Raw genomic sequence first — 14852 nt, 5'->3', positions numbered from 1 at the left:
GTCACTAGGCCTGTCGTGATAATTACATTATCGACTTATCGTACGATAATTTTTTAACCGCGATCATTTTTGCTGATGTCGATAATTGGCCATTGGGTTTCCACGCAAATGTGTTTACATGAGAATAAACCGCAACTACGTGAGATTTCAGAAAGGCACGCAGTGCTGACGAATCTGTGATCAGAGAGCGACATCTACCGGTTAGGAAATGAGTGCAGTACACGGAGAGCGTATGCGTCAGTGCCTCCGCGCGACTCCGCTCACCTTGCGCGAACCTCCGCGAACGGTGGAAGCGTTTACACTTGCCGCATCAAAAAAAAAAAAACAAAAAAAAAACAGGGGAATGAACATTTACCTGACGAAATGTAATGTTGCTTTGTGCTTCAGGTTTGAAAAGTGCTGAAATTTGTGCTGGAATTTGTTCGTTTCACAACAAATATATATCTGACTGAACAGTTCTCTTTACGTTAACAAATACGAGCCTCTTGTAATTCCAGGATGAAACATGAGAGAACGTGAAGACGTTAAGATTGGGTGTTTTGAAAATAAACAACCATTAAATAATGTGATGAAAAAGCGAATTATTTCGAATCATTTCGAGTATATGTATAAATATTTAACTTGGTTAAGTTTAACGTGCTGGGAAATATTGAAATGGACCTTGAAAGTGACATACAAGTGCTTTAATTCCACCTTGTAAAGGTGTATGAACTCTGCAAACATGACTTTGTTCATTGCGCTGAAGCGCGGCGCGCGCAAAGTTACAAAATTCGAGAGGTGCACGACCTCGCGAATCGACAGAGCGCGAGCCTCTCGTGCACGTGCGGAGCCACTGCGATTGCGTAATTTTCACCGCGCGGACCATCGCACCGCTCGCAACGCGTCAAGTATAAACCAAGCTTTAACTCGCTATGTAGCCAAAGAGATGCTGCCGTTAAATACGGTCGAAAAGAAAACATTTATAAACATGCTGCAAAGATTTGACACGCAGTATGAACTGCCAAAGAAAACCTATATCTCCCAAACTGCCATTCCAACCTTATATAATGAAGTGAAAGATGGCATTCTGAAGGAGATTAAAGACATCTCATTTTACTCTGCCACTAGAGATATGTGGTCAAGCTCAAATATGACCCCATACATGAGCTTTACAATACATTACATTACTGCAAACTGGTGTAATTGTATTATTATGCTACTATATTATTATTTGGCATATTGTCTTAAAGCTCCTTTGGGGAACCCAGAAGCAAGAAAAAAATTCTATAATGGCACTTTAAAATGACAATATTATCATTTATCGCAATAATTTCTGGGACAATATATAGTTCTGAAAATTTTGTATTCGTGACAGGCCTACATGTCACAGCACAATACTGATGTGAGGCCCAGAAACAGTGAGAAAGCACCACATGATAAATTAGTCCTGTTTAAAACCCTTCCAGTTCTCCAGCGCAAGACACGCAGAGACCGACAGACCATCAGCACAGCTCATGAATCCATCTGTAGGGTGAAGCGAGCCTGCCCTCAGCCTACCCACAGACACTACCCTCCAGCTGGGCTTCCCGTTGACCGTCCCCGAGCCGTGGACTTCCTGTTTCGACCAGCTGCCGGGAGCGCTAACGCTCCAAGCCACCGCAACGTCACGTTTCAGCCGTCTCGCATTCCACACAGCTGGCGCAAGATGACCCGGTGGTATCAGGAAAGATTCTGCTCTGGCTAAACGGTGGGATGTTTGTCATTAATTGCGATTGGCTCCGAGAATAAGGCACTGGTCCGAGCAGATGGAGGAGTATCTAACCCAAGGTCTGAAGAGTGGCCTCCATTATGGTGGCCTCCATTAAAGATCTCCACAGTGGCTTCTGATAAAAGCAACTTTCTTTCTTAATTGGTGATAATGCGTTTCAGGACTCATAGTCTCATATACAGTGATGAGAATTACTTCCTGCACATTGACATATTATGAATAATGTATGTGTGGATCTGTGTAGTCCAACCCATATAATGTGAAATAAGGTCAAAGTCAAAGTCAAATTTATTTATATAGCGCTTTTCACAACACGTTATCACAAAGCAGCTTTACAGGATTTACAAGGTTAACAATACTATGGGTCCATATCCCTAATGAACAAGCCAAAGGCGACAGTGGCGAGGAAAAACTCCCTATGATGGTGGGGATTAGGAAGAAACCTCGGGAGGACCAAGACTCAAAAGGGAACCCATCCTCCATTGGTGGCCCAGTCAGTTTCCTGTAGGCTGCCTGCATCACAAAACATATTTTAAAACAAGCTGTACAGATCCACCTAAAGATTAACTACTTTTGTGAAGGAGCACTTCTTTTCCTCACAAGTGCCAGACCTGCTAGCCTGATGTTGAAGCTAAGCGGGAGTCTTCTCGTGGGCTGCACAGATCAGCTAACACAAAGCTCTACATCAGCCCCATAGTCTCAGAGCACATAAGAGCCAAGAGGCTTCTTTTTGATGGCAGCATCCTAGCTACAGTCGGCAAAAACCCCTACATATGTGCTGACTGCTTTTCCAACCTGGGTCAACAGGACTGGCTATTTAACTTTTAGTAAAAGAAGGGAAAATTCCAGCTATCCACGGCACCACTGTACATGAGGGAAATGTGAAGTTTTAAAAAGGTTAAGCTAACTTGTGTTTTTCTTTGGTTGCTTAGCGCTAGCTAATGCTATAGGCTGAGGTAATGTAACTTTCTAGGTTATTGGCATTACTCACTCCGGGACCCACAGTAACATTAACACTGTTTGTTTGTCTGTTTCATCTCATCAACATCTGAATAAAAAAAAAGCAAAGAAAAAGTTATAAAGTTACAGTTGTGTTGTACTTGGGTCTTAGCAAAATTAGCTTCACATGTATCTGTGTTGTGGCAAACAGTGTGTCTTACAGCCGCAGGTATGTATGTTAGGATGTGTGAGCAGAGAGCTGATATCAGATCTCAACAGAGTCGCACCACTGAAGGCTCTCTAAAGCTCACTAAAGTTTCTCTGAAGGCTCACACACTGCTGTTTTGAGGACTAAAGTTTCTCTGAAGGCTCACACACTGCTGTTTTGAGGACTAAAGTTTCTCTGAAGGCTCACACACTGCTGTTTTGAGGACTAAAGTTTCTCTGAAGGCTCACACACTGCTGTTTTGAGGATGGCGCATGACGTTATTTCTGTTGGCACACCCGGCAGAAGAAAGAGCAATGGCCCGTTACAATTTAAAGGAACAGGCACTCAAACTGGCTTTTCTGAAAATAATTTTATAAAATCTTTACACCACATTTTGGTTCGGAGTGGATTGTTGTGTTTCTACTCCCCTCAAACAGTGTGAGGCCATCGTGAAGAGGAAGAGGAAGCAAAGATGATGAAGCAAAGACAAAGATTAAAATAACGAACAATGATGTTGCAAAGATCTCGTCATAGTTGAGTAAAGGAATAAAGAGATGACTTTGAGATGACAATCAGGTGACTGTTTCTTTTTGGGACAGGTGCCTGTATCTTCTGTGTCTCTTTTGGGTTTTTGGGTTCGCTCGCTCGCTCACTCACTCACTCACTCACTCACTCACTCACTGTCTCTCTGTCTCTCTCTCACACACACACAAATAATTACTCAAGGAGTAATCACAATGTCGTCCTAAAGCACGGCTGTGCTGAGGTGTGTGTGTGTGTGTGTGTGTGTGTGTGTGTGTGTGTGTGTGTGTGTGTGTGTGTGTGTGTGTGTGTGTGTGTGTGTGTGTGTGCATGAGTGTGTGTGAGAGTGTATGCGTGACACTCTGACCAGTAACCACCGGCATGGTTTCCTGGCTTTTCTCCAGTAACACTTGTGGGGCAGAACTGAATCCACTGAGGTGCTGGGGGAGGCGTGACGGTAATGACGTGAGGCCTGTGCTCTTTAACACAGAGAAAGGCAATTCATCTGCGTCAATGCAGAGACCACATAAATCACTTCATGTAATCCAGTGGATTAAGAAGTGTAGAAATCCCTCCTCTCACATCTGTGACGTCACTACGAAAGCATCTGTTCAAAATATCACTTCTGTCTCTGCTTCTTCCCAGTCAGGAATTTTACTACAAAAGCATTTATTTACAGATCACAGATCAGGTACTTTTTGCATTTGGATCAAGTTTGGATGTACTGAATTCGGCAAAGCCCTTTTTCATTTGTTTGATCCAATTTGCTGAGAAAACGTATACAGACAAAAACCGAAAATATTTCATGGCCACTCTTGGACCAAGTCAAATGAACATGAAATCTGTCTGAATAACCAGCACAATACACCATGCTACACCAAGATACACCATGGATCGTATTGTTAAAGGAACACTGCTGGGCTGGTGTTGGGAACACATAGAGACATGATGTTTCTATGCAGATATTCCCATGTCACTTTAAAGCCTAACAAGTTTAGCATGGACGACGGTTTGGTCAGCTCCACCCCACCCTCTCCACCCACCAGTGCTTTGGAAATGAAATCATAGTGTGGATGTGCCTGGCCCCCTGACTGCTACGTGTTCTCAAAACCCAACGTGGAGGGACTACCCAGAGGCGTAGCTGGCTGGCCGCTGCTAGCATCGCGCAGGGCTGGCCTGCTTTCAAGGGAATGACTCCAGCTTCAGGTTGGGTGCGCATGTCTGAGACGGCTTTTTGCACCACACCTCATCATGGAAGAAAATCAACAGCAAGGCCACATATCTGAGTCCCTCCAGAGGAACCTGCTGCTCCTGGAACGTTTCTTCCAGTGGTCAGACAATGAACACCCAGCACTACAGTGGCAGTGATACGGGTCCGTGCAAGGAACACAATGTATGGAGCAGGGTGACGGAGAATGATACACGGGGGAGGGAGAGAGAGGGGGAGAAAGAGGGAGGAAGTGAGAGAATGAGAGAGGCAGACAGCGACAGTGAGGAGCCAACCCCATTGATAACCCCTCTATTAACTGCTCAATTAGCCATCTTTTCATCTTCAGTTAATTGCTGCATTCTTTCAAACCCAGGCAGCCATGAAGCTCTTTGTTGTGGAAGGAGTTCTCCTCTGTTCTCCCCTCTCCAGAGCAGCGTGCTGACGCTCTGTGATCGTGACCTCCTCGTTTGTCCCCCCCCCCCCCCCCCCTACACACATGCCTCCTCCCCACTGAGTGACCCGACAGGGTGCCTCAGCCCTGACCTCTGACCCTTGACTGATGTGAGGAACAGGAAGTGGTTGCTGTGTCCACTGCCGGAGCGGTGGTTAGACAGATGGCCTTTCTCTACCAGCCTCTTTGTTTGTGTGATCGACGTAGGGGGACACGTGTGCTGTGACTCTGTCTGTCCCCTGTGTCCTCTGGGTGTGCTGTGTCTCTGTCTGTCCCCTGTGTCCTCTGGGTGTGCTGTGTCTGTGTCTGTCCCCTGTGTCCTCTGGGTGTGGACCTGCACACTCCCTCCCTGTTCCTGCCACGCTGAGTACACACTGATACACAGGGATGGAGATTTGACACATACTTACATTACTGTATGCACACACATGCACATTTATGTGTGTGTGTGTGTGTGTGTGCATAGAAGAGGGTAGGGTTTATAAACCCCAGCCTCTTCTATGCACACACACACAATACTGGCACTGTTTGACCGAGTGTGATTCGCAGCATAACTGCTTGCCCATAACTTTCTGAATGGTAAATGGCATAAATAATCTTTCTTAATGGTAAATGGCAATAAAACAATCTTACCTGTTTTTAAGAAATAGAACTTTTTCCAGAATAAAATGCCTCTTAATTAGGATTGCATTTCAGTCTAAATGCATGTATACATTTGTTATGCTTCAAAGTTCCCAGAATCCAGTATATTTTCAGCAAACAAAGGTAATTTTTCGAAACTGTCCATAGTCCATTGCTGTGACTAGCACAGTGACAGGAGTGCTGAAAATATTTGCAGATAATGGAAAGTATGCAACTCTAAGCCTGCGATTTTGGCAGCACTGTTGCCTTGTTATGGCCGACTGTTTTCAAACGCTGTAAAATCTCTCAGGCACTGCAGTCCTGGCGTGGCCACAAACTTCTGGAAAGGTCTTCTGAACATTTCAGATGTGAAGCCTTTGGGTAGTTTAAATCTCTTTCTGTGCCCTGAGTATCAGGTCAGCTTGTGTAGTGGTTTATCTGAACAGCAGAACAGTGGAGAGTTGCAGCACATCTGACAAGAGGTCAGAACATCTAAAGCACCTTCAATGTTCCTCTAAAACCGCTATGCTACGCAACGAATGTTCCTCTAAAACCACTATGCAAAAATGATGCAAAAAAACCCAACTCATGATGGTTCCAAGAGAGTGTGATGTGTCTCAGTAACACAGGTAGGGCTCTGCGTTGAATACACTCAAATAGGATTTTAATTTTTCACATTTAACAAATGCCTCTTACACACAAACATACTAAATCTAAATAAATAAATACAGAAAATAAATGATTAAGTAAATACTGTAACGCATAACGCACTGCAGAACTAGGGGGAGGACACAAGTGCTGAGGAGAGCGTGATTTAATTAGGGGAATCCCATAATGGTGATAAAAAGTGCAAGCAGCCATAACCGGAGAGCCATCCAGATTAGACAGAAACAAAGGCATGACGAACACAGAACGATACGAACGAGGCAGGGAAACAAGAACAGAGAGTAAAACAACGGAGATAGTAAATACCGGAACAGCGATGACAGAACAATGATCCACAAAACAACCGAGAACCGACTAGAGAAACACAGGGACTATAAATACACGGGACTAAACTAGACACTAGGTGTTAAAAACCTCGGGGTCATTTTTGATTCACAATTCAAATTTGACAAACAGATAAATTGTGTTGTGAGGAGTAGCTTCTTCCAACTAAGAGAAATCGGCAAAATTAAGCCTTTTCTCTCGTATCAAGCACAGGAACAAGTCATTCACGCGTTTATATCAAATCGCTTGGACTATTGTAATTCTCTGTACCTGGGCATAAATGGAACCTCACTGGCTCGACTCCAACTTCCTGTTTACCACAGAATTCATTTTAAGATTCTTTGTTTTTAAAGCCTTACATGGGCAAGCGCCATCATATATTAAGGACCTGCTCCGCCCTTATTCTGCCCCACGGTCTCTGAGGTCCTCTGACCAACTATTGTTGATTATTCCTCGTTCTCGTCTGAAGCTGAGAGGTGATCGAGCTTTTTCCGTTGCAGCTCCGAGATTATGGAATAGTCTTCCCTCCGATGTTAGATCTGCTCCATCTCTTAAATCCTTCAAGTCGAGACTTAAAACACATCTTTTTACCTTGGCCTTTTAAACCTGTATATTTATCTTACATGGTGTATTTGTATGTATTTTAAATGTTCTATGCTATGTAAAATGTAGTATTATTACTACATGTAGTAGCTATGTAGTATTATTACTACTATTACTAGTACTATTACTGATACTACTACTAATACAGTAATTAAGAATTATTGGTACGTATTCTTTGTTATAGAAGATTCTGGCCACTGCAAAACACAATTAAGACTGTTTAAAGATGAGCCATTCAGTCAGGACCCAAACAACTATAAAACTTTAAAGAGGTCTGTTTGACCCAGCCGAGGCGGTTACAGCCGTGGCCCGTGGCCCGTGGCCCGGTGCCTCTGTAAGCAGGAGTTGGGGCCCTCGCAACACACAAACGCTCTCTTACCAGCTGTCGGCCCAGTTCACTCTACTCTCTTCAGCACAATATTTAGATAGGTTTGGTGCTCACATCCAATTTTATTTGCACACGCTGATTTCCAGATAAGCCATGATGTTATTATTACCCTTATCAGCGATACCGCAGCAGATGTCAGGTCATTCCTGCACCAAACACACTGTGTATTTGATGTTCGGAAGGCCTCGCTCGTGGGAACGAAATCCCTCAGCGCTGGTGTAGTAACTTGCTCCTTTAATGGAAGCAGCTCTCTGCTGGGTCTGAACCACAGCTGCAGGTTGGGGGGGTTGTGGGTGAGGGGTTGTGTGAGTATGAACAGTGCAGATGTGTGTCAAACAAGCAAGGAAAGAAACCCCCAGTAAGAACATGTGGGCGATCGTGTCCCTTTTGGGGATAGAGTTGCGTCCTTTGCTTGCACAACTGCAGACAGCTGGACCAGAACCATGGAGAAGGTGCTGGATGTGAGAAGGTGCTGGATGTGTGAGATGGTGCTGGATGTGTGAGATGGTGCTGGATGTGCCATACAGATCTTCCACTAGCACATAACCGCTAGCACAGGGTGGTGGGCAGACCCTTATGTCTGGATGAAATATGAGGCTTTGCTGTCACAATTGACTCCGGCCCAAACGTGAGCGATTTCACATGCCAACTACAACATGGCTCCTCTGACTGCCCTATTGGGGTCTGCTCTGACTTACAGGGCACCGTGGTGCAGGTGTTATGCTGGGGCTTATAGCACAGCTAACTCATAAGATATTGTACTATATATTACAGCTCATACCTTGCTGCATTTACACAGGGATTCCAGGTAAGCGCTGCTATGAACCAATGTCATGTGAACTCCTTTGTATTTTCAGGAATGTGGTATCCATGAAATTAGCAGGCAGCGGGTTCAAATATGATTTCTTCTCTAATATTCCCTGGAAATCTGTTTCTTCTCTGTTCAAGAACCAGTCCGATGTGGGCCCTTTTCCAGAGGGAGTACAAATGTGTTCACAGGAGCCACTTTGCATATCAAAGGAGTTTAAAGACGTCCCGCCACAGGAAGGCTCCTCGGAGAACCTGCGTCGTGCACCCACACTTCCTGCCTGAACATGTGGTCTGGTCCTCCTAATCCTTCTTGTCTCCAGTCACAAAATCTGCGTTCGTTCCCGACTTCGGCTTGACAGGTCTGATCCATAATCATACCATCTGCCAGCTCAAGGTCCAATGGTAATACAAGTTTATGCAAACTGCCACAACTGTATCTTGCTGGAAAAAATGTGCAAACAAATGTTTTATCTCCAACTGGCAAGAGCAAGTCTTGGCTTTGTTTTTCTAAACTGCTATCGGCTCTGACGGTTAAATACCTCTTGATACCGCCACATCTTTGCAGCACTGAGATGAAACTGACCCTTCTCTGCTCTCTGCACCCCCAGTACTTCACACAATGGGATAAAACACAGGGAAGGGGAAGGTTCCAGAACGTGAGGACACAACAGTGCTCTGAATGCTAGAGTTAATGTAGTGGCATGTGATATATATTATGCCTCATAAGAAAGATGTTTTCCTCAGAACATGGTGTCCTATATAATGTGGTTATGACTCAAATCACGTAACATGAAAATAACAAGACCGATACCCATATGAATGAAAAAGACTTTCTTGCCTTTTCCAATTATCCAAGTTTCTCCACAACGCAGTGTTGTCGCCCCCACTGTCTCCAATGAATTTCACGGTCTGCAATCTTCTATAAGTTGTTTTTTCCCCATTTCCAAACCTTGCTACCCTCCTGCAAAGCTACTATATGTGTTTGAAAAATGTGACTAATAATACTTTTATAACTTTAATAAATGTTATTTATTTTATTAAGCAACAAGCAAACAACAATGCAACAGAGGTGCTGCATCCATAAAAATACCATCCAGAACGCAGGTGCACCAAATATGTGGGGTTGGGTTTTTGTTCTGACAGGATCCGGCTCAAGTTAAACACTGGCTTTCTCCATTCTCTGCACCCATCAATACCTCTCACACTCGGACAAAGTGGAGGGAGACAGGAGGAAGAGTGGTCAGGGCACGTTGAGGAGCACCGACAAACCAGACCTGACACATCAAATGGATGCACACGGCTGAAAGGATTGCGCTCGGGGAGCCCATGGGCAGATAGATGAGAAACGGAAGAATAAACAGAAAGAAATCAATGTAGCTGACACAAAACATTAGTTGAGCCATTTCAGAAATGGACTGGAGTAAAAAGGGGAAAGACAAGGAAAACGATTCAGAATTGGTTGCAAATCCCTCAAATCTGGTTTCAGTCTTTCAGAGCTTGGGGTGGAAGCGTAAACTATTAATTTAACTGAGAAAAGAAGCAGTATTTATACAAGTATTTCATTCTGAGCCAACAGTGTACACAGGCCGTCTACTACGCAGATACAAATAGACCCATGGAGCCCGGCTCTCTCCAAAGTTTGCTGAGTATCTTATCAGCTCCGAGGGCGTGGTCAGAGTCACTTTGAGTGAGTCATTTTGAGACAGTCACTTTGAAGACTTTCCTTCAGCAGTTATATTTGCTATCAGCCTGATAGCCTGTGTGTCTGGCTTCTAGCCAGATATAAACCCTCCGAGACAGTCTGGAGTTTCATGGAGAAATGAAAGTGGAGAGGAGTCTACTGTAACTAGAACCAGTCTGCACAGCTGTGCATTAATAACCATAAATGCTGAATTGGCAGGACTTACACCCTCTTTCGCACAACCACAACCATTTATTCATGGTGTCTTATCTAACTAGCAGAGGTATGTCTTTCATATATAGGTCTTCAATGCTTGTGGAGCTGAGAGCTCTTGACGATCAGAGCGTCGAACAGTTCCAGGTTATACGAGATTATGGCAGAACGGCGTCAGATCCACACACTTCTATTAATAAACATGTAATCTGCTTCCACGATGGAAATTCACGATTTAAGTTCGATACATATTAGCTATTGTAGTATTGTGTATGTTCTTTTATTAAAAAGGAGTCACACGTGCCGCTTGTGGTTTGTCTGCAGGATGTCGGACCTTTCACCCTTTGGTTCAGCAAAAAATAGGTTATTTAATGTTACGGGAATGTTATGGGAATGTTATGGAGTGTTTTGCACTTTTACAACCAGATTTTGTGTGTGTGTGAGTTTTTGCATCTCTATTACACCAAACCTCTCAGAAGGAAATATGAAATGTTTTAAAGGGAAAATGCATTTTGATTTTGAAAGAGTTGATTCACGATTGTCAAGAAATATACCTGTCTGTGAGTAATTCTATCAGTTATCAATAGATGTCCTCGCTGCCTCGCAGTTCTTTAAGCTGTCAATAGATGTCCCCATTTCTGGTTTGACCATGACATTTTATCCATGAGCGCCAGTAAAAACTCATACCTACACTCAGGAGACCTAGTCATAAACAATCATAAACACTCATAAACAATCATTCATAAATGTTTCCATACTGAATCCCTTTATATTCCGTAACAAAGCTGAACAGACATGATTGTATCACTTTGTTTTACATGTTTCTAGTCCATGATTAAGAGTTCAGCACACGTGGCATCTGCTCAGGATCTTAAAGCACATGAGCACTGATCCTGGAACTGTGTTTTTGAATATTCAATAAATCTTGTGTGTGTTCATCATCGACTGTGGTTACATTGTTGAGGTAAGAGCTGAATATTGTACAAAGCCGATTCTCTAGAGTTCATTTTCAGCATACATTTGACTCATGTATAACTTTAGTAATATGATTGTGGTTTGTGGCTTTATGTTGAAATGCTTATTTAAAAAAATTGACAGCGAAAAGAACTCATAACATTGTCAATACATTCTTACCATGGCTATATCCGGCAACTATCTCTTCCTCTCTCTGTTTATCTATAATGACTTCAGTATCAGTAGTAACAAAATATTCAAATTCTAGATTCGATTTCTCCCAAACTCCAGTGCTTCTTTCTACTGGGTCTTATAAACACTTATGTCAGTCAAAACATGGATATCCCCCACTATCCCTCAATCCCACAAGTTAATGTTACAAATTAATTGTTAAACTATCCATAATTTGACGGTAGATTTTGAATTTTAGAACTATAAATCATACTGACCTCATACTAGGGAACATAAATGGGTGAAAATGGCATGTGGGTATTTAATTAGTGTCGCAAGTATTTTAACCACTATTACCAGCAGCCAAAGTTGGGAACATCTGACCATAACCAGTTATTAGCACTTCCTGCTCTCCTCCTCAGGACCTGGGCTGCGCGTCTTTCCACGGGGATATAAAGCCCTGCGTCAGTGCGGACGGGGAAAGCCCAGTACACACGTCACTGGGACTACCCCTCCATCACACCCACACCGTGTTAGACTGGGTGGGGTCTCGGAAAGCAAGTACGGAGTCAGGGTGGGGGTGTTTAGCAAGGAGAGAGAGAGAGAGAGAGAGAGAGAGAGAGAGAGAGAGAGAGAGAGAGAGAGAGAGAGAGAGAGAGAGAGAGAGAGACTTATAGCCGATGTGCGGCAACTGTAAGGTGAATTTACATTAAAAGAGATTCTAAATGTGTCTGTGTTAAACCACTATCACCAATGAACATCCAGGTGAGCACTGACAACTACAGCCACCCTGTACAATATTTTCCTCCATAACCCGTTTGTTCATTATGGGATAATTGGCTGTTTGGGGGGACAACATTAAGCCTCCTGTAGCTCCCCAGCAGGGTATAAAGAGGCTGGTTTTATTATGGCCTTTCATGTAGTCATCTGTGTCACATTAACCAGCGCCATACTTTTTCCTTCTTGCAGATAAAACTTTTTTTTTTACAGGAAAAGTGTAACGTAAGTCTTTTCGTTCTGGATAGTATTAAGCAGTGTTGCCATAGTTACTTTGAAACAGTAATCCGACTACTGACTACTGACTACTTCTTTAAAAAGTAGCTCAGTTAAGTTACTGACTACTTGCTTTTAAAAGTAACTAAGTTAGATTACTTTTAGTTACTTTCAGCAGAGGCTGATCCCCCGCCCCTATAACAGGAAAATGACTACCAGTTCTGCCAATACTCACTTTATTGACATGTATTTTAACCGGAACATCAAAAATGACACTGGCATTTGTAAACTTTTTCTTGAAATAGGCTTTGTTGTTTTTAAAATAAATAAATAAATAAGACAGTCTTTCTGTTCAACTCCGCCCACTTACAGGGTTGCCAATTCTCACGCATTGAGCGTGAGACACACGCATTTGACTGTCTTCACACGCTCACACGCCACACTTTCGATATCTCACGCCGAAAAAAAATCTAGTTTATTTACCTCTGATCCATATCTATGATTCAATGAGTTACTAGTTCGATCTGGCGCCAACCACCGGCGATCGATAGATCGTGATATAATACTGAATTTAGTCCATTTTACACCCCGCCCGGTAACAATTTACGTTCGCCGCCACCCCCCGGTTTTTTTCAGGTTTGACGTTGTGTTTTTGAAAGTAGACAGCACTCTGTCGCCAGCACAGAGTGTACAACGCACCTTAATGTTGTCATCCTTAACCGAAATAAAATCAAAATAATGCCTGTATTTCCAGCTGCTAAAGGCGACCCTCTCCTTCCATCTGACTTTGGCGCCGCAGAAATGACATAACCGCGCAAGAAACGTGTAGCCAAAAAATAAGAATGAATAACCTACGTTCCCCCGAAATGCAGAAATAGTAACGCACGATGTTTTAGATAAGTAACTTTAATCTGACTACTAGTTTTTAAATAGTAGTTGCGTTAGACTACTCGTTACTGAAAAAAGTAGTCCGACTACAGTAACGCGTTACTAAGTAACGCGTTACCGGCATCACTGGTATTAAGATATATTAACACACCGGGACTTAACATATACACTTAATATATGCATTTAAAACGTTTTCTTGTTGCATGTTTAAATGACTACAGCAACTACAGCAGCACATTTGAAGGTTTCCTAGGCGGGTTACCTGTGTCTGCTGGCGGCCCGGGCCCCGTTCCCCGTTTGGGTCTGGGTCTGGCTCTGGTACAGATGGTACCGCTGAGGGTACGACGCGCTCCAGGCGTCTCCACAAAGAGTCAGAAGGATCAAAATAAGCGAAACCGGTCCAGCCATCCCTTAAAAGGGTCGAGATGAAACAGTATCTAATACTTCAAGCTTCAACTCCTACAGTAGCCAAACGTTTTACTCCATAGAAGTAGAGAGGCGAAGTCTGCGAGATAGAAACCTCGATGCACCTCGAGAAGTTCATCCTACCGCTCCATAACTCCAGCAGGTCGACAGCCCAAACCTGCTCCGGTCCCTTTCTCCGACGGATAACCACACTTTCCCTTTTTTTGATTAAATCATCCAAACGTCGTCTATCATTATTCTAAACGCTTGGTGATATTGATAGGCACAGCCTATGGAAACAGCCACAGATCGTCCTTGAGTCTGGAGATGTTTTCTTTCTGGAGAAGTTTGGACCCAGAGAGTCAGTGCAGCGGCGAACACGCATTGTGGAGCAGCTCCGACCCAGTGTGCGCCTCACGTCCCACCCTGGGTCCATCTCTGAACCCTCCCTCCGGTACCCACATGACGAGTGTTTGGGGAGGAAACACGGATCCGAACTCGAATTCTACACGCGACGAGAAAAGCACGCCACGTGTTCTGATAGTAACAATCCGGGTTTTTAAATGAGACCAAATGGTGTTTCAGATGCCTGGGTGACATAGATCAGTATTCTGCGTGCTTTCAGGGTACATTGTTATCTGAAAATGCCCCTCAGGCAGCTATAAATGACGATGAGAGGTTGTCTCTCAGATGACCTTTTAATCTGCACTTACCAGATATCTTGTAATCTGAACAGCTGCTCCTCTGAAGCAGTTTACACTTCCTTGCTACATAATTACCTGTAATTGTCCACCTGGCTTGGCACATATCTTATGAATAACTGGTGTTTCAAACCAGATCTTACCTCAGTATGGTTCAGCATCCTTTATATTCCATTTAATGGAATACATGTATAAATGAAAAATATTTTGTTACTCTAATGTTTTATAGCTGATAAAATTGAGGTATTATTACTATTATTATTATTATCATTATTATTATTAATAATAATAATATTAATAATAATAATAATAATAACAACACCAATAATAATAATAATAATAATAATAATAATAATA

At 43.1% G+C, this 14852-nt stretch overlaps 1 protein-coding gene across 1 annotated transcript in view; it reads right to left on the bottom strand.

Annotated features, from left to right (window-relative positions):
- Positions 1–14268, bottom strand: part of emilin1b (elastin microfibril interfacer 1b) — a 27296-nt gene extending 13028 nt beyond the window's left edge. Inside the window, exon 1 of the mRNA XM_076977765.1 lies at positions 13652–14268. Within this exon, the coding sequence (XP_076833880.1) occupies positions 13652–13797 (146 nt within the window). The 5' untranslated portion in view covers positions 13798–14268. The remainder of the gene's footprint in view (positions 1–13651) is intronic.
- Positions 14269–14852: the final 584 nt, after the last annotated feature.

Source organism: Brachyhypopomus gauderio, chromosome 17 (assembly GCF_052324685.1).
Source record: "Brachyhypopomus gauderio isolate BG-103 chromosome 17, BGAUD_0.2, whole genome shotgun sequence".
Lineage (NCBI taxonomy): Eukaryota > Metazoa > Chordata > Actinopteri > Gymnotiformes > Hypopomidae > Brachyhypopomus > Brachyhypopomus gauderio.
This window is presented reverse-complemented; position numbering and strand designations above follow the sequence as displayed.